The sequence below is a fragment of the Alosa alosa genome, chromosome 18 (genome assembly GCF_017589495.1).
Source record: "Alosa alosa isolate M-15738 ecotype Scorff River chromosome 18, AALO_Geno_1.1, whole genome shotgun sequence".
NCBI classification, from domain to species: domain Eukaryota; kingdom Metazoa; phylum Chordata; class Actinopteri; order Clupeiformes; family Clupeidae; genus Alosa; species Alosa alosa.
This window is the reverse complement of record NC_063206.1, coordinates 26,381,517-26,396,595: the sequence shown is the minus strand read 5'-3', so window position 1 is coordinate 26,396,595 and position 15,079 is coordinate 26,381,517. Positions and strand designations below refer to the sequence as shown.

The window sequence follows — 15,079 nt, the reverse complement described above, 5'->3', positions numbered from 1 at the left end:
GATATAAGTATGTAAAGATCCTAATTACCAGGCTGATGATAATCTTTTCAGTCATATATTGACTCTTGATCAATTACTAAGTGTGGGCCTATTGTGGGCCTACTGTCACATGTCCACAGGAGCAGTTAACTATAGGGACAGGAAATGTAATCAAATGTATACCTTGTCATGTCTTGATTGATTCACTCTCACTACAACAATGGTCTCAAGTCTCATCAAAGTACTCTCAAATCAGCTGACCTCCAACCATGTGATCCCAAATCAGCTGACCTCCAATCATGTGATCCATATCAATGTAACCAACTACAAACTAGGTAGCCTATTTAAGTGAAGTTTACAGAGCATTTTAGGAGCCATTCTGTAGTCAGAATCTCCCGCACCACTAAGGTGTGTAGTCATCATCCTCTGAGCTGGTATGTTCATTCTCTGATTGCTTCATATGGCTTCCTAAATGATCCTTTAACCTGTTTTCGTAACTTTCACATTATTCATTTAGATGTACCTTCTATAATGTATAGGATGAATAGCTTGTATCTGACAAATAAATTGTTATGCTTTGACCGCATAGTTTTCTAGAATTTCTTTAGATATCCCTCAAAGTTTAAGATGTGCCAGGGGGAACGGGCTAGGATTAGTCCCTAGGGCCGTGGGGGCTAAATCAGTGAAAGTAGGCATGCTACCAGGAGAACTGGCCATCGTATTGTACTGTGGTGGGTCACTGATTTTATTAGTAGTCCGGAATTAGACAGCTAACCTTAGCACACCCTGAACCCTCTGTAGCTTCGGTAAGATGTTCTGTCCAGGTGAGTATAGTGGTCCAGGCCAGCACTATAGCCTCTGACCAACTTTCACACTAGGATCATTACTCAGTAAATGGTGCCTCCCGAATTAGTCGGCCGAGGAGGGCCTTGCACACTATTCTTGGGGAAGTTGAGTCTAATTAAATAGCTAGAAGGCATTCTTGTAACAGTATCGTGGGTAGGCCTACATCGGCCTACTATGGATAATAATATTACTTTGAATGAAACTTCTCCATATCTAGCGGGGTCAGAATCATTAGGTTAACAGGGGTTCTATAATCAATTGTTATTTCCAACAGCGCGCAGAAGCTTCACGATTTCCTTCGACCACTCCCAGTTCCCTCATTGGTCCTGACGAGTGACGTCTTATAAGTATAAGTATATATATATATATATTTTGATCCCGTTAGGGAAATTTGGTCTCTTGACCAAATGATTGGGCATTTATCCCAATCCGTGAATTAGTGAAACAGACACAGGACACAGTGTACACACAGTGAGGTGAAGCACACACTAATCCCGGCGCAGTGAGCTGCCTGTACCAACAGCGGTGCTCGGGGAGCAGTGAGGGGTTAGGTGCCTTGCTCAAGGGCACTTCAGCCATGCCTACTGGTCGGGGTTCGAACCGGCAACCCGGTTACAGGTCCGAAGTGCTAACCAGTAGGCCATGGCTGCCCAATTGTCCAGATGTCCAATTAGTTCCTGGTTCCTGGTCTGGGTCATGGTTCCCTCCTGGAATGATGCTTCAACTTGAAGCCAAGCAGTTTAATCTTCAGGGTTTCATCAGTCTGAGCCTTTTCAGTGCATTTTTTTGCAAATTCCAAGCCATTCTGTGTCTTCACTGGAAGCCTTAATGTTCACTTTTTACTGAGGAGAGGCTTCTGTGTGGTGTCACAGCAAACGGTCTGAAATAATATGGAATCCTTTGGTTGCTTTGTCATTTTGGGGTATACATTCATGCATTCATAATTATGTAGGCATAGTGCATGCATGCACGCACGCACCAAGCACACACACACACACACACACACACACAAACATGCCCACACGTGTACACTCACACACACACAAACACACACACACATACAGACACATACAGACATGTCCACACGTGCACACACACACACACACACACACACACACACACACACACACACACACACACACACACATGGGAGAGAGAGAGAGAGAGCGGGAAGTGGGAGATGTGTCCTCTGCTTTGGCTGTGAGCTCACTGCCACCATGTGGAGCAGTTTCCTGAAGCATACACACACAGTGACACACACACACACACACTGCACTGCACACGCTAACACTCTTGCATACACTCTTGCAGCATAATCCCAGCTCAGTGCTTTAACCTCCAGTGTCCTAGATTCAGCTGTCTAGAATTTAATGCTCCCCAGTCCAATGGTGCAATTAACCTGTTAATCCCCTCAACTGTTTATAAATCCGCCTCACGAGCAAGAGGCATTTCACAATGACTCAGCTCAGCTCAGAAAGAGTCGCTTTAAACTGCTTAAGCCAAGCAGAGCCGTGGCCCATTCATTCGCTGGGTCGTTTTTTGGCTCTGTGTACTCACACACTCACAGAATGCCCCATGTCAGCAAGATTTCCTTTTTTTTTTTTTTTTGGGGGCTTCTGTTTTTGTTTGTCTGTTTGTTTGTGTGTTTGTTTTTTGGATGAATATCACAAAGTTACTGAAAATTAAATGCCTGAATGCATTCAATCAGTGTTGAAAAAAGAAATCCTCAGTATCCTCTTGAGATGATTGTACCAACAGAAAACTTAAAAAAGGGAAATAAAATCATTAAGATGGATGAAGTCGTCCAATATCCATCTGTTGTTCTTTGGCACTGGGAAGCATTTGTGAGCTAGATGAACATCTGTTTTGTCATCTAGATATTGCTGGATTATTGTCCTGCACCAAATTGCATTTGAAAGAGATCATCTCTATGTGACATATATGCATACTGATATAAAGGCAGCTTTGAGTCTTGTATGGAAATGCATGCCTCTCTGTATGGAACATTTGGTGCATTCTATGGGTTACTATTGCTTCAGAAAGGCTTAAGTGAATATAAACACTTCCCGCCTTAGCTATGTTTTCCTAAAAACTGCCTTTGAGTGACTGAATACAATTAAATTAGGGAATTTTGTAGCATTACCCAGCCATCATGGATAATGACATGACAATGGGAAAAGCATAAAAGATAGAGACATACAATTATAAAACAAGTGGACTCAATCCAGGTTGGCCATGGTGCTATAAAGGTTTTTTTTTTTTGTAAATTGTGACAGCTGACACATGGTTTGATGCCAGGACTCTGGTAATCAAAGTGGATGGATGCCATGCAGTAGCACAGGAGCTTAGAATGGAGAATAATGGTAAACACATGAGCTGGAGGATAGGCCTACATATGAAAGTCTTTTGTGGATCATATCCCTGTGTGGTAATAATAGTATGAAGTGTGCTGTATACGCAATATATTAAACCATAATGGAATAATGGAGGAATTGGATCACATACTGTATAAAGGCAGACCGGCTACAGCTTTTCTTTACAGACACTGTAAAAAATGGCTCTTTACCATTTTAGCCATGTGGTTAAGACATGCTCAGTGAGATCCCATTCAACAGCAGTGGCAGATTGCATTTGCTTGTGGCAGTTTAGTTGGGCAGTGTCAGTCACATGGGACAATGTCTAGACGATTGTTACAGGCAATCTTAAAACGCCTTCTGCATTGGACAGACGCATGTCTTCGATATCCCCCTGCGGTAATTTGCACCAGGGCTGTGAAGTTGTTTTTACAGCCCATTGAAAAGCAGACCCATTCCTCCTGCCTCTTCTGAAGTAGCCCCCTGTGTGTGTTTTTTCCAGGTGCATGTGTGCCCGAGGCTGGACCGGGTCAGACTGCAGCGATGACATAAATGAGTGCGACTCGGCTCCCTGCCTGAACGGGGCGCGCTGCGTCCAGTCGGAGGTCCCCGGAGAGTTCTCCTGCACCTGCCCCCCGTTCTTCACCGGCCCGCTCTGCAGGGTGCCCTTTGACCCCTGCGACCTCCAGCACGACCCCTGCCGGCACAACTCCACCTGCCGCCCTCGACCGGACGGCGCGGCCTCCTGCGACTGCCTGGCTGGTAAGAGCTAAATGAGATTGTGAACATCCCGCCGATTCAGGTCAACACCACGCAGTGGTTTAGTTTAGCAGCAGGACACCAGCATCGTTTTACACAGAGCAGTTTCAAGCCACTGTAGGGAGGATCACAATCACGCTACACCCAAACAGAAGATCAGTGGGAGGCCATAATCTCATCTCTTTTACCACTGTCTAACACCACTAACCAGATGAATAGGGTAAAAGGAGCTCTGTAAACACTATAGGAATTAGTCGCTACAGTTTCTATTGTTAGGTATGTTGACACACGATTATACTGCAGGTTTGAATGAAATGATGTATTTGTCCGCCTACGTCACATTTACCAGTTACACAAATCTTAAACCCACTCATATGCACAATATAAGAGACTTGAGGAAATCATTTTTGAGCAGTCTTTAAGCTAGTGTGTGTTACTGTGTTTTCTTGCTCCTTATGTAGGTACATGTAGACAAAATCATATCTGCAGTGTAATTTATGGAATTAAAACAAATTTAAACAAAAAGGCTTTGTTAAAACACATTTGGGTTATCATATACGAAGGACACACTGCGTGCTTGGGGGTGTACGTGTGCTGCCCTGTCAGCTCTCCCCAGGAGTGTGTATGTGTGCGTGTGTGTCTCTCCTGAGCTGCACTGGACAAGGGATGATCAATGGAGCGCGGAGCCCGAGTCCAAATGACCTGTGGTTGGTGCAGAGTGCCGGCGCTGAATAGTGACTCTCCCTCTGCAGCCCAGTGTTTTGTCTGTTTCTGATTTCTCCTCCGAGAAATAAATCCTGCCGCCTGCACCATGGCACAAGTTTCAACTATTTCATTAAATCATGGCTACAGGTACCCACCGGAGGTGCCGGCGACACTTGATTAATGGGGAATATGTGCCGTAACAATGGGGCCCTGGCATTCTCCTTTCTATCTCGCCTCCTCTCCCTCCCTCTCTTTCTCTCTCTCTCTCTCTCTCTCTCTCCCTCCCTCTCTTTCTCTCTCTCTCTCTCTCTCTCTCTCTTGCAGTGGAGAGGCTCGCTGCTATCTTTCCCCCTTTTTTTTGTGCCCTAGCCTCATGTAGTGTGGCACTCTGTGGAGACCAGATCTTATCAAATTGCCGGGCAATTGCAAGTCCCCTGAAGATATTAGTTTCACTCTTATCCCATGCCACGGTAGCCTGTGTGTAATCGACGCATGAGTACTTTGGGCAAGTGTTCAATGGGAGCAGCCAATGACTCATGCGCCTATATTTGCAACTTCCAGATACTGTAATTGAGAGATCCGTCAGAGAGGTTGTTTGGTTCCTCCTCGGGTGTCTCCACACAGGATGCTAACTGTCGTGCGATTGGCTCACTATTGATTCTTCAGTCAATTGCCAATAATTCCCCTTAGGTCCCTTTTGGGAGAATGAAGTTGATCAAGGTGCGCTTTGGGACTCTAAGCTCTTTTCTGGAATGGGTTGTTATTACTCAACCGTGATGGGAATTAAAGAGCCATGCAGAACACAAAGCCCAGCTGGTTATGAGCTAACCTCCTTCCCCCTGCTTTATTCATCCCTGCCTTTTATTTGGAGTACCCTCCTGCATGATGGCGCTCCAGAAGTGTGTTCTTGTGCTGCAGGTCTGTTTGAATGAAGATGGAATGGGCTGTATTACAGTAGAAGTTTTATGTGTGTGTGTGTCTGTGTGTGTGTGTGTGTGTGTGTGTGTGTGTGTTCTGTGACTGTGTGTTGTAAGCAGTGGGTGTATCAGCAAGGAAATGAAAAGAATGTGTGTGCAATTTAAAAATAGCGTTCACTGACAAGCTGCGTAAGGCTTCCCTCAGAGAGGAATAGGAAATTAGCAGGACCTGCATACATTACCATCGAGAGGCTGTGCGTGGGTGCACTAGTCTCTCTCTGCCTCTCTCTCTCTCTCTCTCTCCCTCCCTTCCTCTCCCCCTCTCTCTGTCTCGGGGAGGGGGGCGGTGCGTGAGGGATGGGGGTGTATCATGGCAGAAGCACAGCAGCATTGCACGACTGGCGTTTTGATGCCGGGCCAAGAGACCCCCAGACATATGATTTACGGCTGCAGCAGTCTCTCTTTTTTTCCCTCTTCTTTGCGACAAAACAGCAGATATCCCACCCATCACTCGCCGAGTCTAATTGAATTAGGATTCGTTGGCTGCTTCCAGAGTGCCAGATTCTGGAGATTTACCGCCGATGGCCAAATGCCCCCCCACACCATCATCACCACCTATCTTTCTCCAATCCTCCTTTACCCCCCTCTGTCTCCCACATTCTTACAGCAAACATTATTAAGATTAACTGTTTATAAAATCAACACCACTTCGTGCCGTCATCCATACTAATTTATAGTGGTATCCTTATTACTTTTTAATCAGGGTGATTCGTCGATCGAGACGCGTGACACTAGAATGAACTTCCCACCCCCACCTCCTCATGCGAGGTATGGAGAAAGGATGTCCAAGGTTGGGCACACATCAGCGTCCTGCATAAACAACGCGCTCATTCAGCATCCATCTGACTCCAGGGGTTGTTCGTCTGTGCGCCATGTAAACACGTCCCCTCGTTTGGCTAATTCTGCTGGCTGTTGTGGCGAAGCTTCATGTCTGCTGGCAGCTGCGTGTCATCTCTCAGAGCAATCAGACCGAAGCTCACCTGAAGCTGGTCATGGATGAAAAATGACTTGTGTCATATTATTCCTGAATAGAGGAGGGGGGAGGGGGAGGAGTTCCCAGAATGTGTGTGTGGTGGAGGGTGTGTGTGTGTGTATGAGTGGGGGTATGGCGTGACCTAGTGCTAGACACTGTCCTCAATGGAGCTGATGTCTCTTGAAGCAACGCATTGGAGGCTGACGCAGATGAAAGGAGACACAAAGAGCTATTTTTTCCTCTTTGCCACCCCCCTGCATCAGAATGGTGCTTAAGCATTTGTTGACACACCGGGGTAGTTTCTCTCCCTCTTTTCTTCACATTCCCTCCCTCTCTCGCTCTTTCTTTCTCTCTCTTCCACTCTGTAAACACCTTTGCGTATATAGATGTGCACCATCCTTGTAATATCCAATATCCGTCGTAATATGATGTGCAATCTGGAGAGAAATGTTTTCAATTTGTCCAGCAGATCCATGCGTCTCGCCTGCCCCTCTCCTCCCTGGGACACAGATGACGGTCTGCCTACCCGCAGCCCTATTAGGAGCTATTTGGTCCCAGAGCTATCACTATTACCTGGCTAGTGGTATTACGGTAAATAGCAAAATCAGAAGTATCCTGCGAGCTTCCGAGAAAATGATTTGGAAGAATTGTTTCCTCTATGCTCTGTCCATCTGTAAGCAGTGCCATGTTGTAGCTTACTGATCCACTGTAACATTACAAGAGACCAGGATATGTTACAGTAGGTATATATAGGAAAAGCAAGGGATTTCTTTTTATAACAGTAGGCAAAGAAGAGGCCACATATATTGAGATATTGTATTACATACTGGACTTTAGTGAGGGTTTTTTTATTTATGAAAACTAAGGTTTGAGTGTTTAGGTTGGAATATCTTTCAAAATAAATTATAGACCAAGTTTAATTAGTTTCATTTTATGCGAGAGCAATATTTAATGCATTTGTTCATTAAATATATATATAGTGAGACTAATTCAGTTAGGACTAACAGCATCTCTAGCAGATGTACTTTGACTCCAGATGGATATTGATTGTCTGAATTAAATAGAATATTAACATTGCCACGTAGCATACTACCAATTCAAAGATTGAATTTAGTATCACTGATATTTTAAGTAGCAGGTGGGACTTATTAACACTGATACGCATTTTCAGGGAAATTCAGGGAAGTTATATTAACATTCTTCAAACTAATGTTAGCTCTTTGACCCACATATTATGCAGTTCGTATAACTCCTTGGCCTGACACATAATAATGCATCTAGCTCAGGGCACTGTCTCAAGGGGATAAAGTACATCTCAGCAGGAGGCAACGAGTGGATTAGTTGTTGCCAAGAAAATAATTTATTAAATTACTCGCTGCTCCACATCGTGTTCCAGTGACTTACATCCCAACATTTGTGTCTTTAACATTAATCTCCTCTTAGTGTTTTGATTAATCATGTGTGATTTATTTGTACATTAGACTACAGAGGAGATGATTTGAAGAGTTCAGATGCAAAACCCTCCAAATCCGTCTGACCACTTTTCTTTTAAATGAGCATTTAAATTCAGGCTCCTATAGGTTTTTGCCTATAAATCGATATTTCAGACCAGGAAGATAGTATTATTTAGTGGGTTTTGAAGTAAAATTATTTGATTAACGTATACTATCTGTGGAGAGCATCCACTCTCCATCTTTATCTCATTTTTGACGTAGGTGGCATTTAGAGGCTTTTGCATCTGAACCCTTCATTTATTCATGCTTTAGACAGCAGGAATATGACTCACCGTTACAGGTTATGCTTGTCTTAAAGGTCATGATTAATGTGGATGAGTAGTATACGTTCATATTCTGTGGTGTAGGCAGAGTGCAGTGAATGTCTTGTAATGATAATGAACTTTGATCCTTTCTCATGGATGTTTTATGTATTGTAGAGAAGCAGAGCTTGTCAGGCTGGCTATTATAGATGTGAATGAAGCAATATTCATTTGAAAGCGCAATGATAAATAAGAAGCAGCAGTGAGCCTCACCTCATCAGCAGGTGCCCTGTGCACTGCCCTTTCCTTTAAATGCCATGGCAGCCAGCTTTCAATTTGGACACTGCAACTAGAGGTAAATGAGGTCCTAAAGGCATAGAAAGACCAAGCCTTTTATCCTTTCCCTCACTCTCATGCCTGTGTATTTGATGTGGGCTAGCTTTTACACTTGTATAAAAGAAAAACCTTGCTCGAGCTCCTGTTGACAGGCTTTATTCTGACAAAATCACCTGGCTTGACAGGACCATGTCAGATGAGGGCATTCTGCGATGGACTCAACCTCCATCCAAGCTTTGCCCTTTCGTCACCGCTGTGAGTTTGCAGGACCTTAACCCTCCTCCTGTCTACGCGTGGGGTTTTTGTTGGGGCTTCTGTTGGACAGTCATGCACAAATTTCCTTTTAGTCTTTTGAAAAAGTCTGGCGGTGTGTGTGTGTGTGTGTGTTTCTTGCTGCCCTTTCTCTTACCCACAGCAGCTGTGAAACCTGTCTGCTTCGCTCTCAAATTTCCTCCTTTCCCCTCACTCTCTCCGCCTGCACGACTGACCTAAAAGGGGATGTTGTGCTGGAGATTTATTCGATGTGATTCCCATGCACCCTCAACCGGTCTGCAATGCATCAGTTAGCCAACAACTTCTTCTGTGCGTCACGCTGAGTAAAATTGGAAGGGTTCCACCGATGCCATTAACTTCAGGTTTAAAGCCGTAAATCCCTTTCACTGTTAAAAGACTCCATTTTCACAGTGTGGGGTGCTGCTAAAATATTTGGTTTTACCTGAAATGCTGGCAGGGTTGTAGACCTGGGCTACTGAACAAGTTTACATTTTTGAAACTCAAAAATGTCTGAACAAGCACCAAAGAACTACTTTTTTATTTTTGGAAAATAAAATGTCATAGGTGTTTGTGGCATTTACAGGGGTATGTACATTATTCACTGCGGACAAAAAAATGATCTGTTACTTTACCTTTTGTATTAGGAAAGGCGCATTTCTGGCCAAGATAAATTCACTAGGTGCACAGTAAACCATTCCATGCTGTTTCAAATTTTGACTTTCAAAAATACGCCATTGCTTCCACACTTACATGTTGTATTGTCAAATGTCTTTTGATGGCATGATGCCAGGAATAATCCCATTGAGATTCAGAATCTCTTTTTCAAGGGAGTCCTAGCTAGGACAGCAGCATAATAGTTCCAAATTAAAATATACAGTGAAAAACAGACAACATAAAACAGAAAAAGACAGTTGGCAATTTAAAGGAGAATTCCGGTGTGATATTGACCTAAAGTGTGTTGAAACATGATACCGAGTGTGAACGTACAGTATGTCTCATAGCTCATCTCGGCTTGTTCCCTGCACTCAGAAATCTGGCGCTAGTTAGCCGATGCTACCAACAGTTTTTCGATGGGGGTGCCTTGGGCTTGGCCTAGCCAAAAATACATAAATAATTTTGTGGAAATTCATGGATTCCAATTGCTGCTACTGGAACTGGAATCCATGCATTTCCACAGAATTATTTTTGGAATCTGATCCCTTGTCATACCTGTTCTTTCATACTCGTCGCTCGACCGTTCACATTCGGGGAATGTCATACTGTACATGATTTGCCCATATGATCGAAGATTACAATTCCTGGTGGTGACTTTAGGAGTCAGGAGAGAACATAAGTAAGGAGGCAGTTCACATAGTATGGCCTTATAAAGAAAAATATACCAATGCTCCAACCTGCGATTGTGCATAGAAGGCCAACCAACACTCTCATACAAGCTATAGTGATGAGTACGAAAAACAAAATTAGTTACAAATCTTAGTGTTGCATGGTATACTGAATTCAGCATTTTCAGAGAAGATTGATTTGCATGCATGTATAAAATATCACCATAATCCAGTATTGACAGAAATGTTGCTTGTATGAGTCTTTTTCTCACACTAAAAGAGAAACAGCATTTGTTTCTATAATAGAAACCCAACTTTACTCTAAGATTTTTTGTTAGACACTCTATATGATGCTTGAAGGACAAACTTTCTTCTAAGAAGAAACCAAGGTATATGTAGACTGATACTCATTCAATTACTTTCTCATCAAGTATAACTATCTGCCAAGCATTGTCAGTGTTCCTTAAATTAGAGAAGCATATCATTTTAATTTTGTCAGAGTTTAGTAGGCCTACAAGTCATGATATTTTCATGATTTGCTTACAGCTAAGCCATTAGTTGAAATTTCAGTAAACTAGTTGATACTTTTACTGTTTAAGGACACAGCAGATAAACTGACACTCAATTCCCGTCGGTGCATAGAAAGTTAGTCAACAAATGCATTAAATAATTGCACATATCAGTTGTAATGGTCTACATCTGGCATTCTAGCCAAGAAAGGCTTGTGCGTTGATGTCAGACTCAACTAATGATATTTCACCGCGGTTGTTTATACATATACAGTGTATAACTTAATTTATTACTACAAAGGCAGCCATGACATTTTAACAAGCCATGTTCCCCAAGGTCCATTGGCTCAGCTGCCAGCCTGTGTACATGAGTATACTGTATAAAAAAATAAATAAAAAAATAAACACCTCATGCTTCCTTCAGGGAGTTTGACATCAGACACTAGACCTACCTGAGCTACATACAGAGCAGCCTCTGCCTCCCGCTGCTTGCTGTGTCTCATACATAATATAACAGAGAGGAGAATATTACACGAGGATGCATCAGCTGCAAGGCAGAGGAACGGTTTACATTTCATACTGTTGTCGCTAAATTACATTAATTAGCATGCTAGGGTGGCTAGTGCAGCCATTAGCCCCTCAATGGAAGGGTCTTGGTCAGTGCTACTCAGAAATGTATTCTGAGGCTGAAAGGGGGACTGACTATTCAGGTGTTATGCCTCTTTACCTGTGATTCTATGAAGACTTTCCTTAAATAGAGCCCTCATGTCAACACACACATCAAACAAATTTACCATAGAGAAACACTCATTTCCCTTTTCTAGTGATAGGATAGCATGATCCACCATAGCTTTCTCAGCATCGCATACCGAGCCTGTAGAAGAAAAACAAGCTAGGAAAACACCATATTTGGTCATCAGGAAAATATACCCATGGGGGGTATATTCTGAAAAAAAAATTGCTATCAATATAGCATGAATCAAATACAGCCTTAAACAATTAAGGCTTCTAAATGATTGAAAGTTTAATGATTGAAACTGGGCACTACATACATAAGCCACTGTACAGGGGCATCTATTGTTATCCACCAGGCCTCATGGCTGGTTTGTTCTGATGAGCATTCCTTCCCCTAGTGCCAGTGAGATTAATGATCATAGTGATCAAGGCTAATTACCTGAAGGGTATTGCTTAAATCTTAGATGCATAAATCTAGGTTATTTTTTGCAATCAGTTAATAATAGGAATATGTGTTCCTCGCCTCGATTCATTTTTCTAGAGAGTTAATGAACCGTAGGGTTTAAGTGAAAAATAAGGTGTGTAAATCTGGTCCGGCCTGCTACGGCTTCCATTGACCTGATATACCGAGTCATTTCCAGTGATTAAAGCATTCACAGCGCCTCCTAGATGCCTCAGCTAATTGGGGTAATGTAGGTGCTGGCCTGTAAGAAAGAAGCCGCACAAGACAAACAACTTCAGTGCTACTACTGTTGTTGTTTGTGTCTTTCATGCTAGTACTGTTGTTTTTTGTGTCTTTCATGCTAGTACTATGCATTTTTTTTTTCTTTCTGATCCATAGAAACACAAATCCACATGAAAGTTTCTATTAAAAGTCATGCAGCTCTATGGTTAAACCAATACTACCAACACGGTTGTGTTGATGTATATGGACTTAGTGGGGGGAAGCTTAGAATGTGTACTGTTATGACACAAACCACTTTGGGCACCATATGTAAGACCATTTCATGCTTCCGTTAAAACAATCCAATTGAAAGAAACAGAGAGAATATAGATCAGTGATGTTTTTTACCAATCGAGGTGTCAGCCGAGCAGGAGAGAAAACCCACTGAGTCCTATTTATTTACTCTCCCGACAAAACAATATGTCTGGAGGATTTCTCACTCCTCCCTGCGCGACCATGCATCCATGGCTGGATGATGGAATGTGTGTCTGAGCTCGTGATGTCCCCGGCACCCCCACACAAGCACACACACACACACACACACACACACACACACACACACACACACACACACACACACATACACACACACACACACACACACACATACGTAGACACACGCATGCATATGTACACACACACAAACACACAGACAGACACACACACACACACATACAGACACATACACACACACACACACACACACACATACGTAGACACATGCATGCTTATGTACACACACAAACACACACACACACACACACACACACACACACACACACTCCCCTGGTCCACATGACAGAGAGAGGAGCCTCTAGTCACTGTTTGGTGGCAGAGGATGCATTACAGTTGACATTCGAAATTGCCCCAGAGGTGCTTGGGCAGCCCTGTGACTGACAGCTCAGGCTGGGCGGGACTCTGGAGGCCTGTAATCACCAGATATCCATGCGCTTCTTCCCTCTAGTGCACTGGGATGTCTCTCTGGTCACATTTCAGGGCATTGATAACATCCCAGAGTGCACACTTTTGTTGAGGCTTTGGATCGAGGGAGGCCTCTACAGGTTAGTGGTTATGATTGATTTGGAAGAAACATCTCCCACACATCATGTATGCCAAGCTTTGTCGTTATGTAATAGTCAACCACCAGAATAGCAGAGCTGTGCAGTGCCACAATGGAATAACAGAATAATCGGAATCAGGTCAAATAAAAGTTAATATATTTTTTGGTCATATGGATCTATTGCATAATTTCTTCCGTTCTTTTTTAAGCAGAATAAACCAGTGCAGTCAGCTCCAAAATAAACATATTAATTACTTTAATTAACTTAATAAACAAATCCATCTGCCTGTGGACTAAGTTTTCAGTAATTAAAGAAAGAGTTTACACTCGAATGTGTTTATTTGTTCATCATTCCATTCCATCTATTTTTATTTTCAATTCTTACTGACGATAGAATATGCAGAGGGCAAAACAACCTGCAGAGATGAGTTCTGTTTGAAGAGAATGCCCTCACCATCACTCACATAATTTGTACATGTTTTCAGCTCCAAGAAAGACCATCTGATGAGCTTTCATAGCCAATATATGGTATAGAGCCACAATATGATTTCATGTGTCTTCTGCGTTTGTGAAACTGTGAGGTAATTACAGTGTTGGCTGTGATAACTTCTGTAAACATCGCCATCATGCTTAGCACCACACTACATATAATGGGTACATCTTTTTAGCAATCAGGTTTCTCATATCTCAAGCATATTTTTCATCTCTCAAGATATGTGTTTGAAAAGAGTGCAATGTTGTGTATAACAACAAAATGATGATGCTTGCTGCAGTCACATGTGTCTAATTGTGCACACAATAAGCCCTCTTGCCACAAATCATTTGGTTGTGCGCGACAGGCTCACAGTGGTATGCTTTAAAGCAGCCCTCATGAGCCCTCGTGAGCCACGATCACACATGAAGGAGAGAAGCCTTCTGACGGACGGAATATTCACTCAGATCCAACCCACACACCACCCCACTCTGCCCACCCTCCCCTCCCCTCGGCGCCTGCCTGCCTGCCTGCCTGCCTGCCTGCCTGCCTGCTCCTCAAAAAGACTATAAAGCATCCATGCTGATCTGATCCTCTATGCTATCCCTCACCCCCTAATGAACAACGCTGAAGGAGCTCTGAACTTAACCTCCTTCTCTTCTTTTTCTTATCCTCCTTTTCCTCTCATGCCTCAACTTAACGAGATCCCCATTCGCTCATCCATATACTACCAGCCCCTCTCTTGCGGTCTGGTCTGTTATTGGCCTGGCTCAGTCTCAGTGGACCACCTGCAAGCCCGCCGTCCCTGCCAGATGAGATATACCATGGGGGTTACCATTTCCATTAAGATGGCATTCACAAGGGCCTTTGTTATCATTGATCCTAATGCCTTCAGGATGTGCTGGGACCTGCTGATCCATGACCATCTCATCTATCTTTCAGGATTTGAGGGAACCCACTGTGAAATTGACACCAACGAGTGTGGCTCAAGTCCGTGCCAAAACCAGGGTTATTGTGTGGACGGGATCAACGGTTACACGTAAGGGCAGCACACAATCACTTCCACTTCTTTATAAAAACAAAACATGAGCATTATCATCTGACACAATTTAAAACGGTCAGTTGCTGACACACATATTTCATTAAATTATTATTCCAGATTAAAAGGATAAGAACAACATGCCTATATTAAGAAATACTTGACCCAGTGGAACAGTGCAGTGATGAAAAGCACATATTATCACATCATCATTATATAAACGTATATATTGTATGTGCTGTGTGCAAGGAACATGGCAT

General features: G+C 43.1%; 1 protein-coding gene across 2 annotated transcripts in view; it reads left to right on the top strand.

Annotated features, from left to right (window-relative positions):
• eys (eyes shut homolog) overlaps positions 1-15,079 on the top strand; it is a 217,745-nt gene that overhangs the window by 76,834 nt on the left and 125,832 nt on the right. For both annotated transcript variants that reach the window (XM_048269098.1, XM_048269097.1), the window contains 2 exons: positions 3,682-3,941; positions 14,723-14,819. In XM_048269098.1, the coding sequence (XP_048125055.1) occupies positions 3,682-3,941; positions 14,723-14,819 (357 nt within the window). The remainder of the gene's footprint in view (positions 1-3,681; positions 3,942-14,722; positions 14,820-15,079) is intronic.